At 32.0% G+C, this 17832-nt stretch overlaps 1 protein-coding gene across 5 annotated transcripts in view; it reads right to left on the bottom strand.

Moving 5' to 3' along the window:
• Positions 1 to 17832, bottom strand: part of Ssh (Protein phosphatase Slingshot) — a 123350-nt gene that overhangs the window by 49217 nt on the left and 56301 nt on the right. For all 5 annotated transcript variants that reach the window (XM_076388371.1, XM_076388374.1, XM_076388373.1 and 2 more), the window contains one exon: positions 2902 to 3080. In XM_076388371.1, the coding sequence (XP_076244486.1) occupies positions 2902 to 3080 (179 nt within the window). The remainder of the gene's footprint in view (positions 1 to 2901; positions 3081 to 17832) is intronic.

Raw genomic sequence — 17832 nt, 5'->3', positions numbered from 1 at the left:
ATCTTCTTGCTTACAATGGTGATACGTTTGTAGTAATCAATTTTACGCCCACTGAATGATTAGTTCATTTAAGCACTTCTGACCATCCAGCAATATACAAGAACAAGATGTGTCATATAAACTGCAAGTGATACTAATGTACATACACTACCGTACATAAGTATTTGGACACTTTTATATTATTGGAAATGCATAAAATACGCTTCAAGTAAAATTCTCTAGTATAATTTAGGCTACAGATTTTATTTCAGATGACTATTGTATAAGATTTATAAATACCAATGAGAAATAACATTTGTTAGCATAAATGAAAAAGTATACTTCATGCATTTCCAATAATGTGAAACTGTTCAAATACTTGTACACGATTTTCTGAAGAATTAATCATTTATGCGTACATTAATTACGTACTATTAGTTTCATATTTTTACCTTTATCGTTTTATAAAAACACATTATGGAGTTAAGTAGTAACCCCTACAAGTCTCTTGAAAGTTAAGATTTCTCTTTCTATGGCATTGAATATTTTTAGAGATATTGATGATTGATTAATAACCTTCCTCAAAGATGTGCTGAGGTTAATCACGCTATATATATATGTATAATAACTAAACAAGTTTTCTTCAACCGAGGATGCCTTTACCTATCAACGATATTTTGTTTCTACTTTTAACCTGGTCTTTGCATCCATCACTGGTATCAGACACTAAAAAAACGACATGAAAGAGAAAGGATCAGAATCACGGTCCATTTATTAATTAGTGACCGTATTTTACTTTCATTCTTTTGGCACGAATAGAACACTTTCGAAGAACACTTTCTGAACCATTGGACGTTTTTATGAGAATTTTCTTTGTCATTTCGAATCAGCCAATCATTTGTTTTGTTTGCAGAACAAGACACATCTTATCATTGCACAGTGGTCCGAGAACATCACTTTCATGGCCAAAATTCAATTTTTGAAATTCAATATTTTGAAAAAACCTTCAGTACTACACGTTGACAACTTTTCAAAATTTCGAACTCTAGAACATTATTCATTTAAAATAATTATATGATTAAGGGCAACGTTTCAAAGACAAAATTCCAAATTTCAATGTGAAATTTATTGTTGTAGACATTGCTTATAGAGTGTCAAATTTTAGGTTCCAATTACTGTTTTATATGTGTCCATATGCAAATTTTAATTATTTAATTGTGTTACAGGCATTTTTTAATCCATGTACCAATCATTCTGATCCATTTATATCGTCAATAAGTATAAGAAATAGAAGACAAAAAGAGCAGCTGAAAAACTTAATTTGCCTGTTGAGGTTTTGTCTTTATTACAATCTCCATCTATTGAACCATCAACTACCACATCTAATGTAGTATTGGATGAAACAACTCATAAAGAAAATTGTGATGAAGACACAGCAGAATTAATTTTACCTATGCTTATAAATTTAGATAATATTATATTAGAGTCCGAGGATTTGCCATAATTTATCAAATTTTTATGTATATATTAGCCATATTAGTTATTTTAATTATGTTTTGAATGAAAAACGATCGATAAGATAGTACTTTTAATTCTGGTCACGAAAATGTGGTTCCCGGACCACTGTGCGTTAGTGAATTTACCATTAAAGGTTCATTTATATAATACCGCTAAACCAAGTACTTTGGCTGAACGGTTATTTAGTTGAAGCACGAGTCGATTAAATTTTATCATAATTTCCGATTTTAGCACATATAAAACCTATAAGAATAAATTAACACAGCAAAAGCGCTCAAAATACCCAAACTACTCAAATAAATTTTTTTTCGATTGAAGATTTAGCTGTAAATAATAACAATTGTATTACAAGAGAATAATATGTAAAGAAGAAGAACAAGATAAAGAAATCTGTATACAATTTGGACCAATGAAAAAACAGAAGGGGAGTTTCTTTTCTATAAGCTATTATTATTTAGATTACGATACAAAATATCGAAAATACTTTACCGTGCCCCAATTTCATTACATACTTTCATTTCATAATTAGAACCCATGTATTTTGGGTATGATAAATCATATAAAACATTGTGCTCCCTCATTAATTCAATTAATTTCTCGTTTTCCATTTTTTTAAATGAAATATGACACTGACTGTCTTGAAAAACATAACTGCCTATCGAGAACTGAACGAGCTCTTGAAAAAATCGTTGTCAACAAACGTTTAACAAATCACAGACAAAATTGGCGGTGCTACAGTAGTAGGTATGTATCTATTATTTTATTTTCTTCTTTGCACATGTTAGTGAACAATCAGAAATAATGACAAAACTGTATCGATTCGCGCTTCGACTATGCAATCGTTCTGAATTTGACCTGTGCATGGTTCATCAATGTATAAATAAATGGACCTTAATTTGTGAAAAAATACAAAGTTGCATCGATGCGAATAACCACCATTTCGAGCATCTCTTATAACGTGTAAACCACCTTGTTTTATTCTATCTATTGTCAAATAATCTCGTATAAAGATTCGTTGAAATAGGATTAGAAAAACATAATATTCCATTAACAAAAATGGAAGTAACGTAGAAATTTCCTAAAGCACTCCACTAAAAAAGAAAAGTATTACCTACGCGTTAGAAGCCCCTCCATACCACGCAACTTTCGTAAATAAAGTTTTCCCATATCTCTAAAAATAGCGAATATCCATGGTAGTCAAAGTCATTGAGCCACCCTGTACATACATAAATTAGTGCTATCAATTACCTAACATAAGGTCACGTTTCTTTTTTCAATTAATAACACTGGTATTTGAAGATTAATGAAAGCGTATTCATGACGTGACAAGCAAGACACGCAAAGGTTCAAGTCAGTACAAGGGCTGCCTGAAGCTACCAAAGAATTTGAAAAGAGCCAACATACCCGTCGCCGTCGAGAGTAATGGCAGTGTCTGCTAGGACTCGGAGTACAAGACCGACGGTTGCCCTGTCGTGACAATCGATACCAAGAAGACAACTCTCCTCGGCATCCTGCCTTCCCGTGCAGGATACAACTACCAGGTACCTTGTCCTTCCTTGGTGCACCGATTCCAATTTCACTGCCTGAAATCAAATCACAAAATTTAATTATTAAATCATTCGGATGGAAAACATTCTTCACGCGATAAGTTTCAAACTTAAACACTTTTGTACAAAAACTGCAAGTTTTGCTGATAATACGATACACAGTAACTATTGTATAGTTGTATTTTACAATGCTTTTGAGATCGATATTACTAGATTATTTAGGTAAATTTTCTAACTTCAAATGGTAGGAAATGGACAAATATTTTCTATTTGTCACATTATGTTTTTTATACTATTGCATATCTGGTTTTAAGCATTCTTTTGACCAGTACTATTGAATTTCAGTTGCACCCCATTCGCCAAGAACAAATTGTAATGACAGCAATTTCGTAGAAGGTATACTGCTAACCCATTACAAGTTAAATGTAACTTTCGGCTGGGAGGATAGAAGGGAAGCAGAGAGAAAGTGGCAATAAAGACGTCGTGCGATTTTGATCCGATCTCGTGTACACTTGACCGGAGAGATCGCTATCGTCGAGTCGTCTCGAGACGCCGAACGCAAGTAGTCTTAGGGTTAATGACACTAAAGAGGAGTGTGTGGTTGCACAACTGTGCAACGTCGTGCTGTTTTCGTTGATGACCGTTTCCTGATCTTCTATCGGCTCTACCTGCTAATGCCGACAATAAACTGAACAGTTCGATAATTCAATTCGTAATTTTCCCGTGGAACATGGGGAAACTGGCTGTAAATTCTTTTTCGTGGTAAAAGAAGGAAAGCCTAAAGGTTACTGCAACTCCATCTTTTAAGTTTTATTGCATACTAAGGTTTCCTACCTGAATACTAAACTTTACTTCTGTATCTTTCAAACTACTTTTTAACCAATTAAATGAAATTGAGAAAGTATAGAAGATTAGATGAACAGAAATGTCGTTATCACTAATAACTGAATCTGAATATTTGTTTTATTATGAACATAATATAATAACATAAAAGATGTATGAATTTGATAACATTTTTACTGTTTCCAATTATTTATATAATCAACACGAAATATGTAGATATATCTACTTATTGGTTAAGGTTAAGAAATAAATTAATTTCACATAATTCAGTAAATATTTATCATTAAACGACGGGAACAAATTATTATTATTTAAATTTATTATCATAAAGACATGACTTCATAAATTAAAAATGATAAAAGTAATTTGAAATATTCTATATGTAGGTATAGTGATAACATTGTGTATTTAATAACAGAAACGGTTTACTAACATGAAAATAGAAGTTAAGAAATTTTACGTTTACAATGTTTGTTCTTCCGATAGGTCATTACTTTTAGTTATCTTTTGCGAATGTATTTGTGCAATATTATTTATTTAATATAGGTATAGTATCAGATAAAATCAGATATAGTATCAAGATGTACATATACATGCGTATGTGCACAATCTCTTGCAACAGCTTATTTTATTCTTTATATATGTTTCTCACGTACGTTTACAATTTCAAAGTGAGACGCGCTCAAGTTTTGCACGAGCCGTAACCATTGATATAAACCATCAAGTTAAAACTTAGATTACCAATAGAAGGTTACTCTAATCCATAGTAACCCTGAAGCAGCAGTTCTTAACTATCGTACAATGTAAGTTCACTCGATCAGAACAAGTTATAAGTAGTATAATACGTAATCGCAATCCGATTACAATGTATTAAAGTATGTCGTGCAAATTTCATAGAAATTTAAGAGGTACTTGATTTACATGTAATGCATAATATATTTATTTGAAGGAAATTATAGTTAATAAAAAACAGTAAAATATGGTATTTACAATATAGAAAACATGTACATGTATACATGTCTTGTATGTATGTATACATGTCAATGAATGTAAACGTAAGTATGTAAATGTTTGTATGTATGCAGTATATATACAAAAATAAGTATATGCGTATCAAATTTAACAGAAAAGCATATCTGTTTAATAAATGTAAACATGTAAAAATTTGTTAATGTAATACACATACACCCTTATGAAAAATTACCAACATTTTTTCTATTAGGTGTAAGACTTCAAGAATATTTTTTGCTAATTCGATATAAAAATTTACCAAAGTGACAGTGAGATACATTTCTTTTGAGATACAATTTCAACTACTAAGTGCGTTTTTTCTACCATTAATGAAGAGTAACAATAAGTAAAAAGCTAAATAATTATAGTTTAAGAAATATCGTAATTCATTAACTATCTAAACATTCTGTTATTTGAACAATGATTATCCGAACATTTCCTATTCAATAAACAATGACAAGTTCCTTCAAAACGGACATTTTCGAAAAACAGCATTCAGTATTAAGATTTATAATTCTAGATTATTGTCAAAAAACTGTCTTGATCTTTACTCTCACAAATTCATAATAAAATTGTTTAATCCGTATCGTAATTTCAGTCGTATGTGATTAGTAAACTGAGGATCTTCATGCATTTATGAGAAATTTCAATATGCAAAAAAGTGCAATGTGCATACTGTATACAAAAATGTACAAAATATCGAAAGTTAAATATACTTTATAATATTTGAAGATCGAAACTAATTCCTAATTAAATTCCACTTCCCATGTTGTGTTTATGAATTTGCAGAAACATCCACAGTGTAGTGATTAGTTAAATTAATTAGAAGTTGAGTATCTACCATAGGACTACCTGCCAGTTATCATTCCTAAAACTGTTGCGGATATATGGTTAACTTTTAATGTATTACTGTCACCAGATCTAAGAATAGGTTAACCTGGTTACGGTACTTCATTGTGTCTTGGTAACCAGGTTATTCGAGTTACTCTACGATATTGAGAACTGAATCTTTAGGTCACGATCCCTGTTCTTCAGTACGAAATTTCGTCGTAGGAAAGAGACTCTTGAAGCGAGCCTATCAAGTGCGCATTTAGCACGATGGCATGTTGGGACATTGCACTTCCGGGCTCAACAATTATCTGTATTTAACCCTATTACGCGGTTAATCAGACGACCAGCGTCTCCTTATGGGGTACCATGAACTGTGCCCGTTTCCTTCCGCAATGTAACAAGCTGACAAAGTAAAGTAATCTGACTTAACAATTTGGTTAAACTAATTAAATAATATAGCTAAAGTTCTAATAATTCGGTAGAGGATTGCACAGCTTAAATAAAAAATACATATACACATATATAGGTAAAGTTACTGTGTCGTTCAAACGTCAAGTAATCAACAGAAAATTGGACTTCGTTCTGCATTGGTGTGTTATAATTTTGAGAAATGGAGCGTTTTATTTTTACTTAAATAACCTATTCTAGCAATTTCTGTAATATAATCAAATATTCATTACAATAATTGTCTACATGTAAAGATAGTATTTTACAAATAAAATATAACCTAATTATATGATAGGTAGGATTTGAAAAGAATAGTTGCATACATTTGTATATTATTATTTTTTTATTTAATGTTGCTAGTAATACATAGCATAATGAAAAAAAATTAAAGCTGCTAATACCACTAAAAATTACATATAGAACATAAACGCAAAGTACAATTGTTCGATAAGACAAGTCCTAAAAATAATTTTAGACTTCAAAAATTTCAAAAATTCTATTGAAGCATTTACTAGTAAAAATACCATTATATTATTATTAATAATACTGCATTCATACCTCGAAATACGATTTTTTGTGGGTTAACACACCAACGCAGAATAGGGTCCAACTTAGACTATACAGTGGATGCAAGTTTTGACGAACTAACGTTCTGACGACTATGTCTGAACTTATCTGGTTCGTACGATAAATATGTAGCTCGAACGCATTCGTCAGAAGACGCATCCACTGTAACTGCAATCTTAGGAATCGTAAACCAATTTTATTTATTTCATATCTATCTCGTTAAGTGTCCACGTAAGAACAATAAAATTTTTTTTTATTTTTGAAAGAAAGTTCAAATATACTGGAATAAACTGAGGACATACAATACAGACAAATCGCGATTTAGGTAACATTTCCTGTACATAGCTCAGTGATCCATATCTTGAACCAGTTACACGATTGTGATTTCGTTTGCGTTTTATCCAAGTATTACACACATAATCGTATGCGACACAACGACCCAGTTCGCTATCGAGCACAGTAACACATATGTACTTGAGGACACATGTGAGCGTCTTCTAGTCTAACAATAAGTAGATATGTATGTACATATGTGCATGTCAGTGATGACCAAACCTGGTCATGATAGGAGTCGTACTTCTCTTATCAGAAATACTCAAAAGTCGCATCCCCGATGGGATCGATATTCACAGGGTCAGGTAACTGAAACAGGTCACCTGAATAATTCATTTACTATTGGCAATAGAAACAAATTTATCGGGCAAAAGGTGCTCGGTTTGAAGCGGATATAATATAGAGAAAACAAAGACCAATTTAGTTTTTTTAAATGGAAGTGTATACTTTCAGATACATTAACCGATGTAGCCCATGAGTTTGTACAGAAGAGTATTAATAAAAGTATTAAGTTATGAAGTTTAGAAGAAATTTTAATTTAAAAGTTGCGAAGTGATACTGGTGTTTCGATCTACAATGAATATTTTTATCTCTGAAGCATTCTTATGTTTGTCTATGGAATTTGTCCATCTAATTTCATTTGCGCTTTCACCGAGAATTTGTAAAATAAGAGAACTAATATATGGCATGAAATATACTGTAAAAGATAAGTTATATTAATATCATATACAAGATAAAATTATTATAGCTTAATATAGTCCAACTCGTTTCATTAATCTCTGCCATTTTGTAAAAGAAAATACTAGCTGTTATTAGAAGAAGAGAGAAAAGAAAAAACATAACAACAGATGTACAAATATCACTTCACTATTTTTATGTTAAAATATTTTCTAAATAGTAGTTTTTTGTCACAAGTCGTTTAATATATTTTTTTCAGAAAATGACAAGCTCGTATACATATAATGACGCTATCGTATACAAAATACACAAATTTCATTTGAAAGAATGAAGTCGACTTCATATCTTCCTTACAGCAACACGTACAAAAAGAATTCATCTGACAAAGTCTTTACTACCATCACCGGCAAATGGACTTATTGAGGGTCTGTGTCGTAGACGCCTCACCAAATATATAATAACATAAAGTATAGTATAATGTATATATATATAATTAAAAGATTATATCAGTGTATATGTAGTACCTATATACATGTACATGTATATCAATGTCTCATTAGATTAAAAATGCATACGTTTGTGTAGATGAGTGAAAAAGGTTATCTAGAGAGATATTACGACAGAGTAAGTTCATTATAAATTAACTTTAATAGCAAAAATGAAAGCCAATAAACTGCAGCAAGTGTCCAAGGTTTGGGAGCCGCGGTTTGGCCATCATTGGTATGCGCTGTATGAATCTATGCTACATCACTATACGAGGTACAAGATTGTGAGAGACTCTCATCGTCGTGTGAACTATCACAATTCTAAGCGCTAGCAACATAACCTGAGAAAATTCTATAAATTATTTAAGGATTGTATCTACACGCCACTTCCATTATCATGTTGAATCGTGTTTAAAAGGTGAAACTATTGAAAAAGAATACATTCATTGATTACGATTACGCAATAGATATAAAATAGGAAGACAAAAAATGATGCGTTGCTTGCTTCAACTGAGAAACTTCAACTTTTCTAACCTTTATTAAAGTCGCAAGCATTATAGGTCAATTCCAAACTTAAAGTTGACTCGAGAACGATGAGTGAAGAGGAGTCGGAACAGCTACGCTGGACACGGAGGTGGAGAGTCTGATGATACAACCTGCGCACGACTCGCAGTTAGGAGGACGATAACATCTCCAGACGTTCCTCCTCTACTCATTGTCAGACAGCATTCGAAAGCGCACCGACTACGTCGTACCTCGAGTACAAATATCTTTACTACTTCTTTCCGCCTGTGACCTTCAAAAGGGCGAGACGAGTTAAACCAAGGTTGCATTTGTCAGGTACATACTGACATACCTATAGTCTTCATTCTCCAGCTAATTTCGTGAAATGCTGTGCCACTGTTTTCTGACATCAAAGATTTCCAGAAAAATTTCTTAAATGGCGAGATAGCCATTCACAGCTTAAATAAGAGTTTACTAGCATTACCAATTGTTGCTAATACATTTCTGATTATAGGAAAATTTGCGTTTTGTTTAAAGACCAACGATAGTAAACAAAATAAAGGTGAAATCGTCCAGGCTACCATCTTCGTAAATGATTCTCTTCTTTGCTCCCCTTATCTGGATACAATCTAAAAAAAGCTCCTTCGCGGGAATCGTTCGATCCTTCGAGGATCCCACGGAGGAATCGCGAAAGGCCATCGTGAAAGTGTTTCGCGATCAGCAATGCCTAGTCCCGTACGTGCCGTCGTAAAACGAAAGCGAATCGTCGAGGGACTTGTACTGAAAAGGGGGAGCAGCCCACCAACTAGAAGGTTCCTTTGCTAACTCCTCTTTCTCTTTCTATTCAAACTTATCCAGTTCTACTAGACTGACGCAACAGTTCCGTGATCAATAGTCTTTGTGCACATTCGTGTAGGTTGTACAATCAGCCAAAAAATATCCTTCTGAGTGCTGATATCCTGTTGGTCGATATGTACATATTTCGAAAGCGACTACACTCAAAAAATGTAATTTTCGAGTGATAACTATAACTAAATTTGGTAAATACATCTCTATTCGTTATAAAAATTTTATCAATTGAACTTTAAACTTGTAAAGTTTATTCAAAGAATTCTCCAAATGTAAATTATGAATTATTTGAATAATATTTACACATAACTACTTTACAGACGAATTATTCAAGTAGGTAAGATAACTTTTATTAGATAAAACTACTGTGTTTGTTAATACTATTTATTTAATAAATAATTTTTTTCTAAGCTTATAAACAGTTTTTTGCTTTCCCTGAGAAACATACTTTTTGAATTATGCCAGTTTTGAAATACATCTGCGGTACGTACGTATTATTTTGGTTGAGTAATAAATTCGTGCATCCTGATGACGTACGCATTTCAAGAAGTGTTGATGAAATAGCAATCATAATTAAGCCAAATATAAAATACATCATGTGAAACATTGCCAACATCTTAAACATATCGTATAAATCTGTTCCAGTACACTTAAACAGATTTGTATTGATAAATAAGTAAGACGTTTGGATTTCATATAAATCAGGCGAAGAAAATGCACTGGATAGAATTTCAATTTGCAATTCATTATTAGAACACTATGAAAGTCAACTACTTCCGCAACGATTCATTACTGGGGATTAAAAGTGAATTGTTTGTAATAATGTTGAAAGAAGAAGGCATTGCCCTATACCAGAACAATGACCTTTAATTACAAGGAAAGTACTGTACTATTTTTTATATAATAAGGTTACAAGGATATATTATTTTATTATAAATTTTTATCAAAAATTATACAATTAATACTGAAAGATGCTGTTCATAATTGAACTCCTTAAAAACAGCAATAGAAGACAATAGGAACCATAGAAGCCTTTACTAATATCTAGAATCTAGAATCATTTTTCACAATTAGGTTATAATATAAAATCACATACTTGTTTAACAACACAACAAACAAAATTGCAGTTTACTTAGTTGGGATGTCTTCGTATAGCCACTACTTCAGTAGTCTTATTCCATCAGATATTTATTTAGTCAAGTACTACAAACACTTTTTAACGGAAAATTATTTATACAGAGAAAAACTAAAATTGCATATCTTACTCTTTTAACGATAGAATGAAACAGAACATCATTGACTAAATAGATATATAAATAAATATTGAATATAATTAATAATACTGAACATTCGTGAAAAGAAAAGTATGAACGAATTTATTATTTGACCCTAATACTCTACGATGAATCATGCATACTCGCAGAATATAACATTCATAAATGAAAGGAATAGTTAGATATGTAGTGTTCGCGCCATTACTGTGAGTGAGCGTTTTTCTTGCAAATAGTAAGTACGTATACTGAAAAAATAAAAGAAAATAAAGTTTTATCGTATGACTATTTTTTATATTTGTAATCATTTTCGAAAAACAAAGATGACCTTATAGCTTTCAAACAGAATACTACTTATATATTTGTTTTAGATCATGTAAAATCATCCAAGATAAATTCAACCATGTACAGCAACACACTGACCCTCAAAAAGTATACAAAAGATCAGGTATGAAAGAAATACTTAGTTCGAATATTTCGTACTATTTTATACGAATTCACCAGTATTTCTTACTAATAATGCTACATTATATATTCAATATACAACTTCCTTGTACACGGCGACATTTCCTTGTTCTGTAAATCATAATTTCGGTAGTTTCTGCTAATACTGTCTAAAATATCGATGCACACGTTGCTATTATTATTGTACGTAAATTGTTTGGGGGAAAATGATGGGTAATAATAAGACAAACAGCTTACATCCTGCATTTGTATTTATACTTAACATTTGGATGGATACTGAGAAGCGAAATCGCAACGATTATGAAATATCTCGTACTCGTGGCTTCTCGAAAGTCACTGAACTTTCTCAAGATGATCCGATTACGCATGACACAAGAAGAAGGTGTTCGCAAGCATTGGCTTACCACAAATATCCGTTAATTTTCTACAAAAAAATGACAATCTGTGACCCGTTCACAGTGCAATAAAAGATCGTAACTGAATCGACGTATCGAATAATAATACAAATTCAAAATTATCCATTTTCAAATCATTTGAAAACTATACCTCGACTCTGGACCCTAAACTAAAGTGTATTGTCATACACAAAAACAAGTGACATTAATATACTCTGGCACTGGGGTCTAGATACGTAAAATGCACAGAATTACACATTAAAATCAAGTATCTCAGAATACGGTTTTTCACTTATACTGTTTTTCAACTTACCGATTGAATTATGTATAGAGTGGATTCTGTTCACCTGCATCGCCCAAGACATATTAATATACACTACAATGTTATGTATTGTAATCGAAAAGCGTCATAGTCAATATTTAGTCATTGTCTGAGAACCACTGGACCTTTACGACCATGGAACAGTAGGAAAAAAGCATCGATTCCTCCAAAGGGGCCCATATATAGTCAATATTGGAAGAATGAGAATTGAATATTGGTGAAATTGTGTAACTCAAGCATTTAGACTGAAGTGGATTTACGAAATTATTGTCAAATTAAATTAACAGTTATTAATATCAATAACATTGTGTACGGGTCTCTCAGCAATTTCCCCTACAGATAAACAAAAACCTGTATCCCAACGCGTCAATGATATTTGAAAAGTATAAGTACATGGAAACTTAGGTTCTTTGTTAGGAACAGTACATGATGTTATAGAAATTCTAAATGAAAATATACCTACTTGTTGAAATATTATTATAATTGTGATTTCACCTACAACTGCATTGCCTGCAGTACCGTCTTAAAAGTAATTGATTAGATACTATTAAAACCTCATTAGGCTTAGTATGCATGTATTTGTAACTCAATACCCAGCGAAAACTAAAAACTAGATTTATACACGTCAATTATGTATAATAAATATTTTCTTGTGCTCTTGTAACATTTTTCAAATACATCTTTTAGTATTCATACTTTCTAATAACAAAAATTATATACTTCAGATGAAAGTTTTTACTTTTTCAAGTCATATCCTTTGCCATATCCAGCATCAGTATTTATGCAGGGAAAGAGAAAATTTCAATGTAATTATACATTCTCAATTAGTAAAATACATATCGGGAGAAACTGAAGAGAGATGATAAGATAGAAACATATAAATTTTCAAATTATATAAGTACCTCTATTTCTCATAAAAGTTATTATAAATTAAGAAAGTGATAGTATTTTGAGCTTGAAACATTCTAATTCCAATACTTGAAGAAATAATTGGTATAAAAATATTGCGTTTTCTGTGATGAGTGCACTTTCTTGAATACAAGGACGAAGAACTACGAATACGAATTACTAAACCTTTTCTAATACACAAGTTATATTCATCAGTATCGACAGCACAGTCTCTATTCAAGTTACACTGACTGTTCCAAACCAGTAAGTAAAGATTTGGAGTACTAATAGAATATTAATCTCTGTTAATAAATAATACCTTATATTAAAAGAACGTCCCTAAACTCGTATGTAAGTGCACTTGTATTTTCTCCTACAGGGATGATTGTATGGCGCATCAATAAGTGTCAGTTTCCACAGGACGCCGCGAGAATACAGTTCAGTTATGTTTTGATTCCCCCTCATGTAAGGAACGTGTGTGTGGAAGTAATGTTACGATAATTAAAGGCGCACTATTATCTCGCTAGGGATACTCCATTACTTCTTTTCTTGCTCCCGAATTACCTGAACACCTTATCATATATTTATCTTACAATATAGAATGTTTTATAGTATTTTATAGTTTTACTCATAAAGCCGAATTTCTATTTTATCCTTACGCTATACTTTTAACTCTATACTGCACTTTCGAATTCCAAAATTTCTCTTATTAATCTAAATACTTTTTAAAAAATTAAGATTAAAATACTCTGAGACATTCAGATGACGAAGAATCGGCCTTTATTCGCTCTGACTCAGCAACCTTTCTACCAACAGCGCTGCAAATTTGCTTAAGAAAGGTTACGTGTTTCATCTTTTACGTGTTCTGGAGATAAGACGAAATGAATCATTTTGGTAATATTAGACACCTCAATAAGAACTTCATCTTGGAATTCAAGGTTAATTTTATGGGAACTTTCTTTAACAAGTGCTCACCGATTCAAAGGTGTAAAATATCGCTCTGATAACCGCGATACTTATTTTCCTTACACCCTGTACATGTACAACGTCGGCATAGAACTCGTGTTAGGCACAAGAAAATTCGAGTCGAATGCGTATAACATCTTTACAATTACATATAGAGAAAATCCTTTCGAACCCAATTCAATTCACTGTAGAAACCGCTTCTATCATTTTCAGTCTACGATCCTGACTCGATTAAACACATCGAAGACTTAACAGAGAACAACGAAAACATTACAATAATAAACACAGAAACTGCTTTCTAGATATTGAATCATTATTAATAACTTTGATTTAACCGCAAGCAAAAACACTAAAAGATAGGCATTAAAATACGTGAATTCAGTTTGTGAAGCATTCTACAAAATCAACTGAAAACTGTTATATAATACATACACATCTCTGCAGGTGTACAGATATTCACATATTCAGGTATACACATTCTGTTCTTGCTTAGATGCACAACCTTTTTGTAATGGAAGCCTACATAAAAATTACGATCATAAGGATTCAATACAAATCCTAAAAACTAAAAGTAAAGAATGAATGGTTTTTCCTTCGAAATGAATATTCTTATTGTAAGTGAAGCAGTTAACGGTGAACTATGTTAACTAGATTTGTAAACGATAAATCAATGAATAGAAAACTGATACAAAAGAGCAAAAATCAGGCTTGAATTACATACAAATATATGTGAAGAGGCGATGTTGACTTGAAATCTCATAGTTCCACTACTGCTACTTGAAAATGTTAGGCTGTCAAAATGAACCAGTTTAACACGTTCGAAACGTTGTATTGACCTCTTTCAAAGTGGAGCAAGTTTATCGGATGCCGTGATGCCAGGTTAACTTAAGAGAGATATGTTCTACTGTCTAGTTGCTCAATTATGGTTAATTTAGTTTCTATTACATAGATCTTTGTTTTCCTAAAGATGCCTTCACGCAGATATCTTTCGGTGCTCGCTTAGAAATATCTTTCCTTTTGTAGGTCAACTTAGGCACGAAGAAATATTTTACGTATTGTGCAAATGATTACATTCCACATCTAATAAGTAAAAAGATATTTGATCCTAAAATGAAATAAAGAACTATCGAAAGTAGTATAAACGATGTTCACAATTCTAGATGTATGGTACAATCATATTAGTACAAATGAGTATTAATTACAGTAGTATAAATGATTTTTAGGAATATTCTGCTTTGTAGTACTGTACAAAGTTAAGAAGCTTACTGGGTCAGCACACAGGTAAAAGCAATACTTCGTTAACTCCACATAACTCTGTATCTGTACCTATAATTTAGCGACGAATCCCTTAATCTTTCGTATACACACACGTTCGAATATCAAAATTAAAGAACACGCTTGCATATCCAATTCAAGAAGATCTGGGCCATAGGAAATATATTATTGTACTAGGACCAACTGGATCACCATTTTTTTTCATTGGACTTCTCATCACTACACGTAAGGATTTAAAATTTTATCAACCTTTATCACATATTATTAGTTTTTTAAAATTAATCTTTGAAAAGTGTAACACTATTTATAAATACAAATTTAATATTTCATTCATAGATATATGTATACATAGATATATTTTTACACAGTTACAGGTTTATTTCATTCATGTGCACTACATATACATATGAGTTTTGTGTTATACCATATATAATATGTGTGTATATAATTTTAAAACAGGCATACACAATTTCGCTACGCTAATCTTTAAAGTATTATCGAATTTTTCTAAATACCCATTTAGTACATCTTCCCATCTAGTAAATCTTTAAACTGAATTTCAAAATTGCGTATAGTATTTATTTTACATCACCTGCTTCGATATGATTCAAGAATACTTGAAACACAGTTTATATTATACGTAAGCAGATACTTCAATCGTTAAATTAACACGTTCACTGCAATAGAAGCATGACACTGCCCCGTGTTGGGCACGCTTGACCTGTACAGATATGGAAACCTAACGCGCTTGTCGCCTGTCGCTTTATACCTCCTTACATACGTACAATAAGTACTATGTAAATCCCTATTTCGTGGCTCAGACATTAAGTGAATAAAATGATTTTTGGATAATATATTTCTTTATATCGCTGTGTTTCATTTGTCTAACTAAATAAAGCATTGAAACGATTATATAAAATGGATTTCCAAGAGTAATCTGATAAAAATAAATCTAAATGTGAGGACGATCGGACACGATTGACAAACTGGATATGATTAAAAGTAGTTCGAAAAATGTTAGATGCATTCATCTGCACTATAAAGATCATAGTTCACTCGTAAAACTGTTAACAAGAGTTTGAGAGAACTAGAAAATTAGAAATTTTAAACTTATTTAAAGTGGTCTTAGGATAGTACACAATGTCTCGAAGACGTCTACTTTATGTCCATTTTATGTCTGAACGTCCTACGACATATTTTAGATGTCTTAAAAATATCCGACAGCATACGACTTATGGACTTTTGAAATTTACGTCCTTATGTACCATAGGATATACCGCATGCATGTCTTAAAAGCGTCTGAAATTTATGTTCATAAGACGTACCATAAGACATACCACAGGAATACCTTAAAAACGTCCGAAATTTACGTTCATAAGGTATCTTAAAGACATGCTACATAGACGTCTTAAAGGCGTCTTTTTACACTCTTAAGAGATCTTAAAAATGTACTAGATGGATGATTTACCACCGCTTGAAATTTACGTCCTTAAGACGTCTCAAAGACGTATCAGATGGATGTCTTAGAAGCGCTTGAAATTATTGTCTTTTAAATATCTAGAAAGCGTATCATACATCTTCTATTTATCACAAGCCCTGATATTCTACTCGATACATTTATCGACCTCGCATGCAATGTGTTAAGATGTGCTTAAACCCAAATAGCACAGAGACATCTTAAAAACGTCTTAAAAACATCCAGTAAAGTCCTAAAAATGTCCAAAAGACGTCTCTGAGACGTCCGATGTTACAAATCAGTATGTCTTTAGGATGTCTTAAGAAACATTTATAAGACGTTTTAAGACAGTCCAAATTACGTATATGAGACGTTCAGACAAAAATTAAACGTTTTTAAGACATCCAAAAGTCGTAAGTCTTTAGGACGTCCATGTAGTGTGTCTTTAAGACGTTTTATAGATGTAAACTTTGCAAGTCTTCAAGATGTACACTCTTGGATGTTTTTAAGACGTCTAAATTATGTCGTAAGACGTTCAGGCATAAAATGAACATAAAATAGACGTCTGTAAGACGTCGTGTGCTATCTGGGAAATGTCTACATGACGTACTGAAGACGTCTTCAGGATGTCATGTTTTGTAACATAAGACGTTGGGAAGACGTGTCTACAATATTTGTAGGATATTACCATTATTTATAAGACGTTCTGAATGTCTGGAACAAACATCTTTAAGATATCTGTATGACGTTCTAAAAATGTCTTAATGATGTCACGTTTTGTAACAACAGTTGTTCATATGACCTGTTTACGACGTTCGAAGGATATTACCGACGTCGTTGGGACGTCTTTAATGTTAGACACAGATGTATTTGTGACGTTATTAAGGTGCTTTGTGCTATCTGGGACGACTGTTACCTATTTCTTTAAAATGGCATTAGCGAAAGCCTCTCGCTTCGTTTAGCTTATTATGAAAAGTATTTATTGTTTCCACGACATAACAACAAAAATCCAAAAAGAAATTTATTTCCCTTTGCGAAAAAACTTCAATGAATTCGATTTAGTTTTATTTAATTCTTTGAATCCGGGGAATTTCGGCAAAAACAATTTTTTTCAAAATATATACACATCGCATGGTTTCAACTAAAATATACAAAACATACATAAATGTTGCTCGTTTTCTAATAGATTATACATGGAACAG

Source organism: Calliopsis andreniformis, chromosome 12, assembly GCF_051401765.1.
Source record: "Calliopsis andreniformis isolate RMS-2024a chromosome 12, iyCalAndr_principal, whole genome shotgun sequence".
NCBI classification, from domain to species: Eukaryota; Metazoa; Arthropoda; class Insecta; order Hymenoptera; family Andrenidae; genus Calliopsis; species Calliopsis andreniformis.
This window is presented reverse-complemented; position numbering and strand designations above follow the sequence as displayed.